The sequence below is a fragment of the Taudactylus pleione genome, unplaced genomic scaffold, assembly GCF_031769625.1.
Source record: "Taudactylus pleione unplaced genomic scaffold, aTauple2 ptg000819l, whole genome shotgun sequence".
NCBI lineage: Eukaryota > Metazoa > Chordata > Amphibia > Anura > Myobatrachidae > Taudactylus > Taudactylus pleione.
Genome location: NW_028285221.1, coordinates 1,291,221 through 1,309,892, shown reverse-complemented (window position 1 = coordinate 1,309,892; position 18,672 = coordinate 1,291,221). Strand labels below are relative to the sequence as shown.

The 18,672-nt window shown below is 42.7% G+C and overlaps 1 protein-coding gene across 1 annotated transcript in view; it reads left to right on the top strand.

Annotated features, from left to right (window-relative positions):
* Positions 1 to 18,672, top strand: part of LOC148474692 (cytochrome P450 4B1-like) — a 120,015-nt gene that overhangs the window by 30,447 nt on the left and 70,896 nt on the right. The window contains exons 5-6 of the mRNA XM_088458235.1: positions 4,765 to 4,889; positions 17,534 to 17,685. Of these exons, the coding sequence (XP_088314361.1) occupies positions 4,765 to 4,889; positions 17,534 to 17,685 (277 nt within the window). The remainder of the gene's footprint in view (positions 1 to 4,764; positions 4,890 to 17,533; positions 17,686 to 18,672) is intronic.

Sequence of the window (18,672 nt, the reverse complement as noted above, 5' to 3'; positions counted from 1 at the left end):
GGTAAGGAGAGAATGTATACACCGTGCTGGTAAGGAGAGAATGTATACACCGTGCTGGTAAGGAGAGAATGTATACACCGTGCTGGTAAGGAGAGAGTGTATACACCGTGCTGGTAAGGAGAGAGTGTATACACCGTGCTGGTAAGGAGTGAATGTATACACCGTGCTGGTAAGGAGAGAATGTACACACCGTGCTGGTAAGGAGAGAATGTATATACACCGTGCTGGTAAGGAGAGAATGTATACACCGTGCTGGTAAGGAGAGAATGTATACACCGTGCTGGTAAGGAGAGAATGTATACACCGTGCTGGTAAGGAGAGAATGTATACACCGTGCTGGTAAGGAGAGAATGTATACACCGTGCTGGTAAGGAGAGAATGTACACACCGTGTATACACCGTGCTGGTAAGGAGAGAATGTACACACCGTGCTGGTAAGGAGAGAATGTACACACCGTGTATACACCGTGCTGGTAAGGAGAGAATGTATACACCATGCTGGTAAGGAGAGAATGTATACACCGTGCTGGTAAGGAGAGAATGTATACACCGTGCTGGTAAGGAGAGAATGTACACACCGTGTATATACCGTGCTGGTAAGGAGAGAATGTATACACCATGCTGGTAAGGAGAGAATGTATACACCGTGCTGGTAAGGAGAGAATGTATACACCGTGCTGGTAAGGAGAGAATGTATACACCGTGCTGGTAAGGAGAGAATGTACACACCGTGCTGGTAAGGAGAGAATGTACACACCGTGCTGGTAAGGAGAGAATGTACACACCGTGCTGGTAAGGAGAGAATGTACACACCGTGCTGGTAAGGAGAGAATGTACACACCGTGCTGGTAAGGAGAGAATGTACACACCGTGCTGGTAAGGAGAGAATGTACACGCCGTGCTGGTAAGGAGAGAAAGTATACACCGTGCTGGTAAGGAGAGAATGTATACACACCGTGCTGGTAAGGAGAGAATGTACACACCGTGCTGGTAAGGAGAGAATGTATACACCGTGCTGGTAAGGAGAGAATGTATACACCGTGCTGGTAAGGAGAGAATGTATACACACCGTGCTGGTAAGGAGAGAATGTACACACCGTGCTGGTAAGGAGAGAATGTTTACACACCGTGCTGGTAAGGAGAGAATGTATACACCGTGCTGGTAAGGAGAGAATGTATACACCGTGCTGGTAAGGAGAGAATGTATACACCGTGCTGGTAAGGAGAGAATGTATACACCGTGCTGGTAAGGAGAGAATGTATACACACCGTGCTGGTAAGGAGAGAATGTATACACACCGTGCTGGTAAGGAGAGAATGTATACACCGTGCTGGTAAGGAGAGAATGTATACACCGTGCTGGTAAGGAGAGAATGTATACACCGTGCTGGTAAGGAGAGAATGTATACACACCGTGCTGGTAAGGAGAGAATGTATACACCGTGCTGGTAAGGAGAGAATGTATACACCGTGCTGGTAAGGAGAGAATGTATACACCGTGCTGGTAAGGAGAGAATGTACACACCGTGCTGGTAAGGAGAGAATGTATACACCGTGCTGGTAAGGAGAGAATGTATACACACCGTGCTGGTAAGGAGAGAATGTATACACCGTGCTGGTAAGGAGAGAATGTATACACCGTGCTGGTAAGGAGAGAATGTATACACCGTGCTGGTAAGGAGAGAATGTATACACCGTGCTGGTAAGGAGAGAAAGTATATACCGTGCTGGTAAGGAGAGAATGTATACACCGTGCTGGTAAGGAGAGAATGTATACACCGTGCTGGTAAGGAGAGAATGTATACACCGTGCTGGTAAGGAGAGAATGTATACACCGTGCTGGTAAGGAGAGAATGTATACACCGTGCTGGTAAGGAGAGAATGTATATACACCATGCTGGTAAGGAGAGAATGTATACACCGTGCTGGTAAGGAGAGAATGTATACACACCGTGCTGGTAAGGAGAGAATGTATACACCGTGCTGGTAAGGAGAGAATGTATACACACCGTGCTGGTAAGGAGAGAATGTATACACACCGTGCTGGTAAGGAGAGAATGTATACACCGTGCTGGTAAGGAGAGAATGTATACACCGTGCTGGTAAGGAGAGAATGTATACACCGTGCTGGTAAGGAGAGAATGTATAAGGAGAGAATGTATATACACCGTGCTGCTAAGGAGAGAATGTATACACCGTGCTGGTAAGGAGAGAATGTACACACCGTGCTGGTAAGGAGAGAATGTATACACCGTGCTGGTAAGGAGAGAAAGTATACACCGTGCTGGTAAGGAGAGAATGTATAAGGAGAGAATGTATACACCGTGCTGGTAAGGAGAGAATGTATACACCGTGCTGGTAAGGAGAGAATGTACACACCGTGCTGGTAAGGAGAGAAAGTATACACCGTGCTGGTAAGGAGAGAATGTATAAGGAGAGAATGTATACACCGTGCTGGTAAGGAGAGAATGTATAAGGAGAGAATGTATACACCGTGCTGGTAAGGAGAGAATGTATACACCGTGCTGGTAAGGAGAGAATGTATACACCGTGCTGGTAAGGAGAGAATGTATATACACCATGCTGGTAAGGAGAGAATGTATACACCATGCTGGTAAGGAGAGAGTGTATACACCGTGCTGGTAAGGAGAGAGTGTATACACCGTGCTGGTAAGGAGAGAATGTATACACCGTGCTGGTAAGGAGAGAATGTATACACCGTGCTGGTAAGGAGAGAATGTATACACCATGCTGGTAAGGAGAGAATGTATACACCGTGCTGGTAAGGAGAGAATGTATACACCGTGTATACACCGTGCTGGTAAGGAGAGAATGTATACACCGTGCTGGTAAGGAGAGAATGTATACACCGTGCTGGTAAGGAGAGAATGTATACACCGTGCTGGTAAGGAGAGAATGTATACACCGTGTATACACCGTGCTGGTAAGGAGAGAATGTATATACACCATGCTGGTAAGGAGAGAATGTATACACCATGCTGGTAAGGAGAGAATGTATACACCATGCTGGTAAGGAGAGAGTGTATACACCGTGCTGGTAAGGAGAGAATGTATACACCGTGCTGGTAAGGAGAGAATGTATACACCGTGCTGGTAAGGAGAGAATGTATACACCGTGCTGGTAAGGAGAGAATGTATACACCGTGCTGGTAAGGAGATGACTGGACTGACTATAATGTGATTGTGGCTAGTTAATAGCTGGGAGAACATAGAATACTTTACATAAATCTATTATTAGACATACAGTAGTGTGATAGCCCTTTATGCTTTGCTACAATACAGTGGTGTGTGCAGGGCCCTAACTGGGGTGCTGCGTCTTGTGGCACAGCACAGGACACCACAGGGCAGGGGCACTATACTGCGGCACCTGTACATTTTCAGTTTATAATCATTCTCAATTGAGACCTCCTGTACTTTTATCCCCAGCATCTCTTGGCCCTATCACCCCCCTATCTGCCCCCCTAACTGACTCCCCCTCCATCTGGCCACCTTCCTCAAGCACCATTAGTCAAACCCTCCTTTATTTAACAGACACATTTCAAAATACTGTCATAGCCGGGACTGAACCCAGCACCTCTCACGTGGCAGTCAGACGCCTCTCACATGGCAGTCAGGCACCTCTCACGTGGCAGTCAGACGCCTCTCATGTGGCAGTCAGACGCCTTACACATCCAGTTACTGCATACTTGCCTACACTCCTGATTCAGTTGGGAGCCTCCCGAAAATCAGGAGTCGCTCCTGGCCCCCAAGAAAGGCAGGCAAGCGACTCATCCACCTCCCACTGCACTTACTGTAAAAATCCCGGCAGCGGAGGAGCCAGTGACGTGATTCGCGCTGAATCACGCCATCGTGGCCCTGCCCCCTGCTGCACAATGCCATTAACAACGGCATTGTGAAGAGGGGGCGGAGCCGCGATGACGTGATCACGATTCACACCCCATGCTCCATCCTCTAATACGCATCACCGCTTGGCCACGACCCTGCTCCTGTGATTCCAACTGTATGAGACACAATATACTTTTGTAAAAAAATAATCAGCATTGCAGCTCTATGTAGTGTGTGGCTGCAGGGGATTGGGCGTGTGGCTGCAGGGGATTGGGCGTGTGGCTGCAGGGGTTTGGGCGTGTGGCTGCAGGGGATTGAGTGTGTGGCTGCAGGGGATTGAGTGTGTGGCTGCAGGGGATTGGGCGTGTGGCTGCAGGGGATTGGGCGTGTGGCTGCAGGGGATTGGGCGTGTGGCTGCAGGGGATTGGGCGGGTGGCTGCAGGGGATTGGGCGTGTGGCTGCAGGGGATTTTCGGGAGGCTCCAAACAGCAATCCACGGTAACAACAAGCTAAATAAGGGGTCTATGTACTAAGCCTTGGATGAAGATACTGAGAGGGAGAGAATGTACCAGCCAACCAGCTCCTAACTGTCATTTATCAAACACAGCCTGTGACATAGCAGTCAGAAGCTGACTGGCTGTTATCTTATCTATGTTCACTATATCTCTATCCAAGGCTTAGTCAATAGACGATTCAGTCCTTACTGTACCAAGATGGCAGATATTCATGCCGGGGACTACAGTATGTTTCTAGAACAGTCATTAATTGCTCTCAGTTGATATAGAATAATACTGTATATGTATGTTCTTGTGTTCATACATAGTATATTATCAGCGATGTGTTGATGTACAGATAGCCAGGCTTCTAGGTTCATATAGAGATTATTTAATATTTGGATCGATATTGGCTTTTGTTTAGGATAAATGGGAGAAGTTGGTCCCAGACCAGAAGCCGGTGGAGCTCTTCCAACATGTGAGTCTCATGGCCCTGGACACCATCATGAAATGCGCCTTCAGTTACCACAGCGACTGCCAGAATGACAGGTTGGTACCTGTGGGCATTAAGTGCTCCTCGTACAGTGCTCTGCCAGACGAGTGGTGCTCTAGAGACAGCACCAAACACATCTCTTCAGAAAAACATATCTACAGCAAAGAGGAAGGGATCTCTCTAATATTAGCCATGTCCATCCAGATCAGGGAGAACAGACGGACAGTGGGACTACTTTATGTAAATCCTTGTGTACTAATGTCAGGACTTGTCAATCCTTTTAAAAGGATCCTGTTATTTAGAGCCCTAGTTCTTAACTTGGCTACTATGTGTATCTACAGTCATTGTACCTGACCTGGTTACTATGTGTATATACAGTCATTGTTCCTGACCTGGTTACTATGTGTATCTACAGTCATTGTACCTGAGCTGGTTACTTTGTGTATATACAGTCATTGTTCCTGACCTGGTTACTATGTGTATATACAGTCATTGTACCTGACCTGGTTACTATGTGTATATACAGTCATTGTTCCTGACCTGGTTACTATGTGTATCTACAGTCATTGTACCTGACCTGGTTACTATGTGTATATACAGTCATTGTTCCTGACCTGGTTACTATGTGTATATACAGTCATTGTACCTGACCTGGTTACTATGTGTATATACAGTCATTGTTCCTGACCTGGTTACTATGTGTATATACAGTCATTGTATCTGACCTGGTTACTATGTGTATATACAGTCATTGTACCTGACCTGGTTACTATGTGTATATACAGTCATTGTTCCTGACCTGGTTACTATGTGTATATACAGTCATTGTTCCTGACCTGGTTACTTTGTGTATATACAGTCATTGTACCTGACCTGGTTACTATGTGTATATACAGTCATTGTTCCTGACCTGGTTACTTTGTGTATATACAGTCATTGTACCTGACCTGGTTACTATGTGTATATACAGTCATTGTTCCTGACCTGGTTACTTTGTGTATATACAGTCATTGTACCTGACCTGGTTACTATGTGTATATACAGTCATTGTACCTGACCTGGTTACTATGTGTATATACAGTCATTGTTCCTGACCTGGTTACTATGTGTATATACAGTCATTGTACCTGACCTGGTTACTATGTGTATATACAGTCATTGTTCCTGACCTGGTTACTATGTGTATCTACAGTCATTGTACCTGACCTGGTTACTATGTGTATATACAGTCATTGTTCCTGACCTGGTTACTATGTGTATATACAGTCATTGTACCTGACCTGGTTACTATGTGTATATACAGTCATTGTTCCTGACCTGGTTACTATGTGTATATACAGTCATTGTATCTGACCTGGTTACTATGTGTATATACAGTCATTGTACCTGACCTGGTTACTATGTGTATATACAGTCATTGTTCCTGACCTGGTTACTATGTGTATATACAGTCATTGTTCCTGACCTGGTTACTTTGTGTATATACAGTCATTGTACCTGACCTGGTTACTATGTGTATATACAGTCATTGTTCCTGACCTGGTTACTTTGTGTATATACAGTCATTGTACCTGACCTGGTTACTATGTGTATATACAGTCATTGTTCCTGACCTGGTTACTTTGTGTATATACAGTCATTGTACCTGACCTGGTTACTATGTGTATATACAGTCATTGTACCTGACCTGGTTACTATGTGTATATACAGTCATTGTTCCTGACCTGGTTACTTTGTGTATATACAGTCATTGTACCTGACCTGGTTACTATGTGTATATACAGTCATTGTACCTGACCTGGTTACTATGTGTATATACAGTCATTGTTCCTGACCTGGTTACTATGTGTATATACAGTCATTGTTCCTGACCTGGTTACTATGTGTATATACAGTCATTGTTCCTGACCTGGTTACTATGTGTATCTACAGTCATTGTACCTGACCTGGTTACTATGTGTATATACAGTCATTGTTCCTGACCTGGTTACTATGTGTATCTACAGTCATTGTACCTGACCTGGTTACTATGTGTATATACAGTCATTGTACCTGACCTGGTTACTATGTGTATATACAGTCATTGTACCTGACCTGGTTACTATGTGTATATACAGTCATTGTACCTGACCTGGTTACTATGTGTATATACAGTCATTGTTCCTGACCTGGTTACTATGTGTATATACAGTCATTGTATCTGACCTGGTTACTATGTGTATATACAGTCATTGTACCTGACCTGGTTACTATGTGTATATACAGTCATTGTACCTGACCTGGTTACTATGTGTATATACAGTCATTGTTCCTGACCTGGTTACTATGTGTATATACAGTCATTGTACCTGACCTGGTTACTATGTGTATATACAGTCATTGTACCTGACCTGGTTACTATGTGTATCTACAGTCATTGTTCCTGACCTGGTTACTTTGTGTATCTACAGTCATTGTACCTGACCTGGTTACTATGTGTATATACAGTCATTGTACCTGACCTGGTTACTATGTGTATATACAGTCATTGTTCCTGACCTGGTTACTATGTGTATATACAGTCATTGTACCTGACCTGGTTACTATGTGTATATACAGTCATTGTTCCTGACCTGGTTACTTTGTGTATCTACAGTCATTGTACCTGACCTGGTTACTATGTGTATATACAGTCATTGTACCTGACCTGGTTACTATGTGTATATACAGTCATTGTTCCTGACCTGGTTACTATGTGTATATACAGTCATTGTTCCTGACCTGGTTACTATGTGTATATACAGTCATTGTTCCTGACCTGGTTACTATGTGTATATACAGTCATTGTACCTGACCTGGTTACTATGTGTATATACAGTCATTGTACCTGACCTGGTTACTATGTGTATATACAGTCATTGTTCCTGACCTGGTTACTATGTGTATCTACAGTCATTGTACCTGACCTGGTTACTATGTGTATCTACAGTCATTGTATCTGACCTGGTTACTATGTGTATATACAGTCATTGTTCCTGACCTGGTTACTATGTGTATATACAGTCATTGTTCCTGACCTGGTTACTATGTGTATCTACAGTCATTGTACCTGACCTGGTTACTATGTGTATATACAGTCATTGTTCCTGACCTGGTTACTATGTGTATATACAGTCATTGTTCCTGACCTGGTTACTATGTGTATCTACAGTCATTGTACCTGACCTGGTTACTATGTGTATATACAGTCATTGTTCCTGACCTGGTTACTATGTGTATATACAGTCATTGTACCTGACCTGGTTACTATGTGTATATACAGTCATTGTTCCTGACCTGGTTACTATGTGTATATACAGTCATTGTTCCTGACCTGGTTACTATGTGTATATACAGTCATTGTACCTGACCTGGTTACTATGTGTATATACAGTCATTGTTCCTGACCTGGTTACTATGTGTATATACAGTCATTGTATCTGACCTGGTTACTATGTGTATATACAGTCATTGTATCTGACCTGGTTACTATGTGTATATACAGTCATTGTTCCTGACCTGGTTACTATGTGTATATACAGTCATTGTATCTGACCTGGTTACTATGTGTATATACAGTCATTGTTCCTGACCTGGTTACTATGTGTATATACAGTCATTGTTCCTGACCTGGTTACTATGTGTATATACAGTCATTGTACCTGACCTGGTTACTATGTGTATATACAGTCATTGTACCTGACCTGGTTACTATGTGTATATACAGTCATTGTACCTGACCTGGTTACTATGTGTATCTACAGTCATTGTACCTGACCTGGTTACTATGTGTATATACAGTCATTGTACCTGACCTGGTTACTATGTGTATATACAGTCATTGTTCCTGACCTGGTTACTATGTGTATATACAGTCATTGTACCTGACCTGGTTACTATGTGTATATACAGTCATTGTACCTGACCTGGCTACTATGTGTATATACAGTCATTGTACCTGACCTGGTTACTATGTGTATCTACAGTCATTGTTCCTGACCTGGTTACTATGTGTATATACAGTCATTGTTCCTGACCTGGTTACTATGTGTATATACAGTCATTGTTCCTGACCTGGTTACTATGTGTATCTACAGTCATTGTACCTGACCTGGTTACTATGTGTATATACAGTCATTGTACCTGACCTGGTTACTATGTGTATATACAGTCATTGTACCTGACCTGGTTACTATGTGTATATACAGTCATTGTACCTGACCTGGTTACTATGTGTATATACAGTCATTGTACCTGACCTGGTTACTATGTGTATATACAGTCATTGTTCCTGACCTGGTTACTATGTGTATATACAGTCATTGTTCCTGACCTGGTTACTATGTGTATATACAGTCATTGTTCCTGACCTGGTTACTATGTGTATATACAGTCATTGTTCCTGACCTGGTTACTATGTGTATATACAGTCATTGTACCTGACCTGGTTACTATGTGTATATACAGTCATTGTATCTGACCTGGTTACTATGTGTATATACAGTCATTGTTCCTGACCTGGTTACTATGTGTATATACAGTCATTGTACCTGACCTGGTTACTATGTGTATATACAGTCATTGTACCTGACCTGGTTACTATGTGTATATACAGTCATTGTTCCTGACCTGGTTACTATGTGTATATACAGTCATTGTACCTGACCTGGTTACTATGTGTATATACAGTCATTGTACCTGACCTGGTTACTATGTGTATATACAGTCATTGTACCTGACCTGGTTACTATGTGTATATACAGTCATTGTACCTGACCTGGTTACTATGTGTATATACAGTCATTGTTCCTGACCTGGTTACTATGTGTATATACAGTCATTGTACCTGACCTGGTTACTATGTGTATATACAGTCATTGTATCTGACCTGGTTACTATGTGTATATACAGTCATTGTTCCTGACCTGGTTACTATGTGTATATACAGTCATTGTACCTGACCTGGTTACTATGTGTATATACAGTCATTGTTCCTGACCTGGTTACTATGTGTATATACAGTCATTGTACCTGACCTGGTTACTATGTGTATATACAGTCATTGTACCTGACCTGGTTACTATGTGTATATACAGTCATTGTATCTGACCTGGTTACTATGTGTATATACAGTCATTGTTCCTGACCTGGTTACTATGTGTATATACAGTCATTGTTCCTGACCTGGTTACTATGTGTATATACAGTCATTGTTCCTGACCTGGTTACTATGTGTATCTACAGTCATTGTACCTGACCTGGTTACTATGTGTATATACAGTCATTGTTCCTGACCTGGTTACTATGTGTATATACAGTCATTGTTCCTGACCTGGTTACTATGTGTATATACAGTCATTGTTCCTGACCTGGTTACTATGTGTATATACAGTCATTGTACCTGACCTGGTTACTATGTGTATATACAGTCATTGTTCCTGACCTGGTTACTATGTGTATATACAGTCATTGTTCCTGACCTGGTTACTATGTGTATATACAGTCATTGTTCCTGACCTGGTTACTATGTGTATATACAGTCATTGTACCTGACCTGGTTACTATGTGTATATACAGTCATTGTTCCTGACCTGGTTACTATGTGTATCTACAGTCATTGTACCTGACCTGGTTACTATGTGTATATACAGTCATTGTTCCTGACCTGGTTACTATGTGTATCTACAGTCATTGTACCTGACCTGGTTACTATGTGTATATACAGTCATTGTACCTGACCTGGTTACTATGTGTATATACAGTCATTGTTCCTGACCTGGTTACTATGTGTATATACAGTCATTGTTCCTGACCTGGTTACTATGTGTATATACAGTCATTGTTCCTGACCTGGTTACTATGTGTATATACAGTCATTGTTCCTGACCTGGTTACTATGTGTATATACAGTCATTGTACCTGACCTGGTTACTATGTGTATCTACAGTCATTGTTCCTGACCTGGTTACTATGTGTATATACAGTCATTGTACCTGACCTGGTTACTATGTGTATATACAGTCATTGTTCCTGACCTGGTTACTATGTGGATCTACAGTCATTGTTCCTGACCTGGTTACTATGTGTATCTACAGTCATTGTACCTGACCTGGTTACTATGTGTATCTACAGTCATTGTACCTGAGTTGGTTACTATGTATATCTACAGACATTGTTCCTGACCTGGTTACTATGTGTATCTACAGTCATTGTATCTGACCTGGTTACTATGTGTATCTACAGTCATTGTATCTGACCTGGTTACTATGTGTATCTACAGTCATTGTATCTGACCTGGTTACTATGTGTATCTACAGTCATTGTATCTGACCTGGTTACTATGTGTATCTACAGTCATTGTTCCTGACCTGGTTACTATGTGTATATACAGTCATTGTTCCTGAGCTGGTTACTATGTGTATCTACAGTCATTGTATCTGACCTGGTTACTATGTGTATCTACAGTCATTGTATCTGACCTGGTTACTATGTGTATCTACAGACATTGTTCCTGACCAGGCTACTATGTGTATATACAGTCATTGTTCCTGAGCTGGTTACTATGTGTATCTACAGTCATTGTTCCTGACCTGGTTACTATGTGTATCTACAGTGTATTGTGTTAGAAGCACTGGAGAAGTGTGGAATGGCTTCTATATATGTCCTAGATTCCTGTCTTATGTCTTTTAAAACCCCCAGGAGAAGTCTGTTAGATAAAGCAGACTAGAAATGTCAGCTTCTGTGAAAAGCCGGAATGGATCCTGGGAGTGTGGATGTGAGGAGAGGGAGGGCTCCATCCACAGGCCACTCCAGGTGTTGGGCCTTTCATCCTGGTAGCAGGCTCATTATGGCTTGCACCTGGAATTGGCTGATTTATGCTGGGTTTAGTTAGGGCTCAGTGTCTCATACCTCAGGCCCACAGGTTAGCTGTACCTGACCTGGCTACTATGTGTATCTACAGTCATTGTACCTGACCTGGCTACTATGTGTATCTACAGTCATTGTTCCTGACCTGGTTACTATGTGTGTCTACAGTCATTGTTCCTGACCTGGTTACTATGTGTATCTACAGTCATTGTTCCTGACCTGGTTACTATGTGTATCTACAGTCACTGTACCTGACCTGGTTACTATGTGTATCTACAATCATTGTTCCTGACCTGGCTACTATGTGTATCTACAGTCACTTTTCCTGCCCTGGTTACTATATGTATCTACAGTCATTGTTCCTTTCCTGGCTCTTTTATGTCTTGTTCCTTGTGCCATGGTCTCCATTAGGGATCTGACTCTCTGCTGTTTGTATTCCACCCATATTGGCCTCTGCATCACTTTGGACTCCTCAACTTTGTGTGAAAATGGGGTGTTTTAAAGATCCTTATACTGTAACGATATGTTTTGCTGATCTAGTGACACCTTTATTTTGTGACAGCTGGATACCTTTGAATATTTTGAATTGACTGGAAATAGGGCTTCCACCCTGAATAGTCCATATATACTTTCCTCACCAAGTGATCAGAGATCAACACTCAGCTAACAGAAGGATCACTTCTCCCTACTCATCCTCCTTCACTTTATTGTTACTTTCAAAGCTAGTGACCACCCTCTTCTCCTGCACACCTGTCACTTTCCTGTCCTTCTCCGCACTCTTCTCTCCCTGGTCACATCCTGCCTTTCTCAGGGTCACGTCACTGTCTCTGCTCGCTCTATGATTTGGAGTACATCAAGACTCTGTCCTTGGCCCTCTTATTCTCTCTCCTGAGTTGGTGGGCTAATACACTGCTTTGGTCCCCACTATCTGAACTCTGCAGATAACACCTAAATGTATGTCTCCTCCCCTACAGCCCACTCTCTCCTGTCACCCATGCCAGCTGTGTTGGTGTCATCCTTGACTCTGACATCAGATTTTCTTTTTGATATAATGAAGGCTCCTATTAATGGAAATAAACACGTTGTATAGGATCAGGGCCCTAGATAATTAAATGTTTATTTCAAAAAGTGGTGGTGCTATCTCAGACTACAAGGTAACACAGGGAGCAAGTATTGTCTGATCACTCTCTTCTGCTCTCCCTGATATTCTCCTTCTCCAGCAATATTCAACTTTCATCTGCCCTAAATGCCCTGGCAAACTGGGCCTGCACTCTGCAGTTACCTACACTGCCTCCCTTTTGTTGAAGCTGGATAGTGCTATCGTGCACACTCCATATCAGTTCCTCCAGGGAGACTTCAAATCGCTTACCAAGATGGCCACCATCTGCAGTTCTATGCATTCACTGCTCCACCTTCTAAATTGTGTTAGTGCACCACAATGAGAGATGGACATCGTCCATTGAACTCCTCATTGACCCTGCAATATTTCCATCCCTACTAGAAGTTCTGAAACCACCTGCATCCAGCACCACTACCCACATACACCCTGCAAGTGTTTGCATACATACAGTAACTGAGTATTCCTGTATATTCCCATTGCCACTAAATAAACCACCCCACTGGTTAAGTACTGGACTGTTTGGTGTCTCAAAGCATCTGCTGTTGTGTACAAATACTCTGCCATACCGATACCCCCTTTATACAAATATTCCAACAGGTAACCGACCCAAGCATGTAAGTTACAGTTTCACAGACCCCAAGATACTAGAATGCCCAGCAGTACACAGACACCAACTTAGACACCTGCAAACACAAAGTGAAGACAGCACAGAGTATTTTCATTGCAGTGTGTCAGCTGTGAAACTAATCAGTGCACAGAAGCTGCATAATTATGTAAGTGAGAAATACTCTATGCACACAGGAGATACACCAATACTGGAATTTATCAAACTTAAAGGTGCAAAGAATTACACCACAAGGAAGTTTGCTATGGAGATGTATCGAAAGATTGAAAGGTTATAGAAAGTATTAGTGGATCCTGGTAACAATTCAAACTAGATGATGTAATCAGCCCTGAGTGTCACAGACCGCCGCAGAAAGGATTGTTGGTATATTTATTCAGGTGCTACTAGGCATTTCAGCTGCAATGAAGAGTGGTTCACCAAGTTAACCACATGTGATCCTATTACAATCAAAGGAATTGAAGTAAAGTGCTTACAGCTCCACAACGTGGATCAATTAAAGCCTGCTTGAAAATTGGGACTAAAACTAGAGTCACAGCTATCCAAGAGTTGCTTTATGTACTAGAGATGGGAACAAATCTTCTAGCCATTAATATCCTGGAGCAAAGAGGCCATAGAGTTCATTTCACCAAAGGAAAGTGTATTGTACAGAGCAGAAAAGGGACCGTAATAGGGACAGGTATCCAATGTCATCAATTATATCTCTCTGATACACAATATTGTAAAGCAATGATAACTACTGTGTTTCAGTCACTAGAACTCTGGCATAGAAGATTTGATCACCTTCGATATGACAGTGTTCAAATGCTACTGAACAGGTTGGTCACAAAAATGTCGCTGACTGATACAGAGAAACCCATATGTGAAAGTTGTATAACAGGAACACAAAGATGTCAGCCTGAGCTGAAGCACCACTAGTACATACCCCTCTAAATAAACCACCTTACTGGTTAAGTACTGGGCTGTTTATTATCTCAGTGGATCCACTGGTGTGTAATAAGGATGTGTGCTGACCCCTGTGTTTTGGTTTTGGATCTGTATCTGCTCGTGTTTTGGATCTGGATTTGGTTTTGCCAAAACCACCCCTTGCATGTTTTGGTTTTGTATTTTTTTAAAAAAATTTATATAAACTGCTAAAATCACATTTTATTTGTTCCTACAGTATCATTAACCTCAATAACATTTAATTTCTACTTCTTTCCAGTCAATTTTGACCGCCTCACAATATTGTTTTCATCCGGTTTAGGCCCTAAATTTGCACCAAGCTAGCTGGCTGACTAAGCTAAGCGGCAGCAGTGGGCCGCACAAACACATGGCAGTTCATCTTCCAACATGGCACATAAGGAAACATATGTATTTATTAATCAAGAGGCCTGATGGAGTTGGAGTATGTATGTAGTTGAATGCAGGGACAGGAAGGGTTGATTGGTAGTAAATGTAATTTATTTTTTTGATTCCAAAGTAAATTTATGAGGGAGGAGGGGAGAGCATGGGTGAACAATATGTCCCTTGTTTTGCCCACAAAATAAACTTGGTAGTTCAAAATATTTTTTTTAAATTAAGGGGGCATGCAGGAGATGCTGTCTGTGGCCATAAACATTTCTGGACATTTTTGGCATTCAGCAACTGCATGTCAAAGATAGCAGCAGCAGTGGCAGTTCAACTTCTAACATGGCACATTAGGAAACAAATGTTTTTTATTATTCAAGAGGCCTGAGGGAATTGGAGTATGTATGTAGTTGAAGGCAGGGAAAGGAAGATTTGATTAGTAGTAAATGTAATTACATTTTTTGATTCGGAAGCAAATTTATGAGGGAGGAGGGGAGGGGAGGAGAGAAGGAATTTACAAAAAATATTTAAATCATTCACATCAGTCCTTGCCCCAGAAGAATTATTGAGCGCTATGCCTGCTGCTGCTGGGAGTGGATTTCATCCCAGAAGGGGACCAAGAAGACTACTAGTAGTACTTTAAAAAACAATTAACTATTAAACAATCCTTTGCAAGGGGGAGCAAGTATGACAGCAGTCACCCAGTTGCACAGCAGATCACTGACACCATAACATCTATGCTGGTATTGATGTGAATCCAATATCCGCCAATAATGCAGTGGGTTTTAGACAGTTAATTGAGGTCCTGTTTCCCCACTTCCAAATCCCATCAAGATTCCACATCACTAGAAAAGCAATTCCCAACCTGTACAGGGACATTAAAAAAACACACAGATATGTGGACAAGCTGAACAGATTTAAGATACAAAGTCATACTTTGTGTCTTTCTTCCCAATGGACACAGATATGAAGAGATGCAAAAGAGCTGTTGGTAAGCAAATTGTCAGCTCAAGTGGCACGTGATGCAACGATGACTTCTCCTTCAGTTTCTCCAGCAAGTGCATTTGCAGAGAAATAGCTAAACTTTCCCAAAAGTCCCACTGTTGATGCAGATGAGTCGCCACAAAACACAAAACCTTTTGGATGGATGCGCTAATGTAACAGGGAGGAGATTCCTAGATGGTTGAGGTTCCTACCTCTACTTACTCTGGATTTACAAAGGGTACAGATGAATGGACAATTGTTATCTGGATTTGGGTAGAAATAATTCCACACATAAGAAGTGGATTTTTTTGTCTTGTGCCCAGGCATGACAATGGGCTTTTCCTTATCATGGGCAATAACTGTTTCTTCCACTGGTCCCTGATTTACACAAACAACATCCTCGATTTCTATGTCAGAATATTCACTTTTGCTTACATCACCATTAGAGGCAGAACCACTAGTCATACTTCACTTCATGTGGTGAAAGGCATATTGCCAATTTTATTTCTTTCTGCAGCTAACTTTCCCTTTGATGTTTTTTCTTTACCACTGTAAAAGATTGGTTCTTGATTTTAGATGCCCTGATTTAAGCCCTGTATGCACTTGAACATCAGCTTTAGTAGAGGATGTAGATGGACTAGTATCGTCATGACTGGTGGCACTGGCAGCAGCTCCAGCACAAAAACACACACACAAAAAAAAGAAAGAATAAAAGTACTTTATTTTTTTTATACTGGGGAAGAGCACCCCTAATTAACAGAGCACCCCCCCTGGACAACACAGCACCCCTTTATGGACTGGAGCCCTAGCCTGATGGACAGGACAACACAGCAGCAGCCACAGCTAATTGACAGGACAAGTGACACAGCAGCTGCAGCACCCACTGAAGGAAGCCCCCCTTTATATACTGCAGCCTAAGCCCCTTTATGGACAACACAGCAGCAGCAGCCTTCAGCCCAAGACCCCGAATGGACACACACTGGGGGACTCACAGTGACGGACTACATCTGCTAGCTTCTCTCCCTACAGCCGGAGTAAAAATGGCGCAGATCGCAGGGACCTTTATATAATCCTAAACCCGCGAGAATCAGACAGCGGGAGGATGACGCATTTTGCCTCGTTATTGGATCTGAGTCAGGTGGGAAAACCCAAGCCGGCCTCAGATCTCACCTCGCAACACAAAGTTCAGGTTGGTCCGGTTCTCGGAGAACCAGACCCGCTCATCTCTAGGGTGTACATACCCTCTGCCTCTACCACTGCAAGCTGTATATTCATATTCCAACACAATTTACCTAGTGATCCAAAATCCACGGCCTGTTACTAAGTCCTCACCCTGACTACGATGTGCTGCCGTCCCACCAGCTGCCACTTTCTCACATTTTCTCCCTTTAGAAGCTTCCAGAGCAGCATCCTGTCTACAGACGGCGTCATGTCTGCACTTTCTCCACCAACCTCTTATGTCTTTGTTCTGTTTTCACATACGTGTTGTATGATTGGTTGCACTGACTGTCAGGCAGCGCTGAGCATTGTGACACCTTATAAATAAACGATGATGATGATGATGATGATGATGCTTTGAAGAAAATCCAAAACAACATTTTATGATTATCTTGATGCCCCATCACTTTGCTGTCACGATCAGGAAATTACTGTCTTGAATGCACCATAGACAATAATAATCAACTATGACACCTGGTGTCCATAACAAAGTGCTCATTCCACCGCTTGGCATTTACTTCCTTTGTCTCCTCCCCGTGCAGCGAGAATGATTACATTAAAGCTGTGTATGAGCTGACCTTCCTGGTGGACCACAGGACTCGCTTCTTCCCGTATCATAACGGCCTCATCTACTACCTGAGCCCACACGGATTCCGCTTTCGGAGAGCTCTGAAGCTCGTTCATCAGCACACAGGTAAGTCAAATTTTTTAAATTGCCAAGGACTGTGGGACGTGTGGAAGGGAACCCAATATTCTGATAGACATAGAAACTTGAAGTAGTATCACTGTTATATTACTGCTTTCATACAATACTGCAATATTATTATTTACAGGCCCAGGTTTACAGTAACAGAAAGGGCTAGGGAGGTAGAGCAAAAACAAAAGGGGGGGGGGACAATTTACGAGAGACCGACCAACATTTATGTATATTACTGTATAGTAACTTGGGGCGAGGCCTGAGTGCATTATGTGTGATCGGGGCATATTGTGTGCTTGTCAGGGGATTACGGCTGGGTGGTCTGTGGTTATACTGTACCTCTGCCGCATCACAGGAGTGTCCTGAGCTTTGCAAAGTCATTTTTAAGAGGTATTGATAAAATATCAGTAAAAATATGTTTTTTATTACCAAGATACAGAATGGAGAGAAAGCGAATTACACAAAGGAAGACAGAAGGAGAAAGGAAAACATAAAACACTGAAGACATACAGTAGAAATGGGGCATAGGATAGAGACAAGGGGAAGAGACACAGATGAGAGAGACACACATACATATGGGAGAGAGACAGATGAGAGAGACACACATACATGGGGGAGAGAGACAGATGAGAGAGACACACATACATGGGGGAGAGAGACAGATGAGAGAGACACACATAGATGGGGAGAGAGACACAGATGAGAGAGACACACGTACATGGGGGAGAGAGACACAGATGAGAGAGACACACGTAGATGGGGGGAGAAAAAAGTCAGGGGTGGGCATAACAACTTGTGGGGGAAGGAAAGTTCTTTTGAGAATCCAAAGTTATCAGTGCAGAGGTAAGGGAACATGCGCAGTGTAATAAGCTTCTGTCAGGGGCACAGAGAGGGGGGGGAGTGGGTACTAATTACCCGGGCTTGTTGGAGTGACCTGGTGGGAGCCCGGGAGCAAAGCCGCCCCCCCTCCCTCCCTCTTTCCTG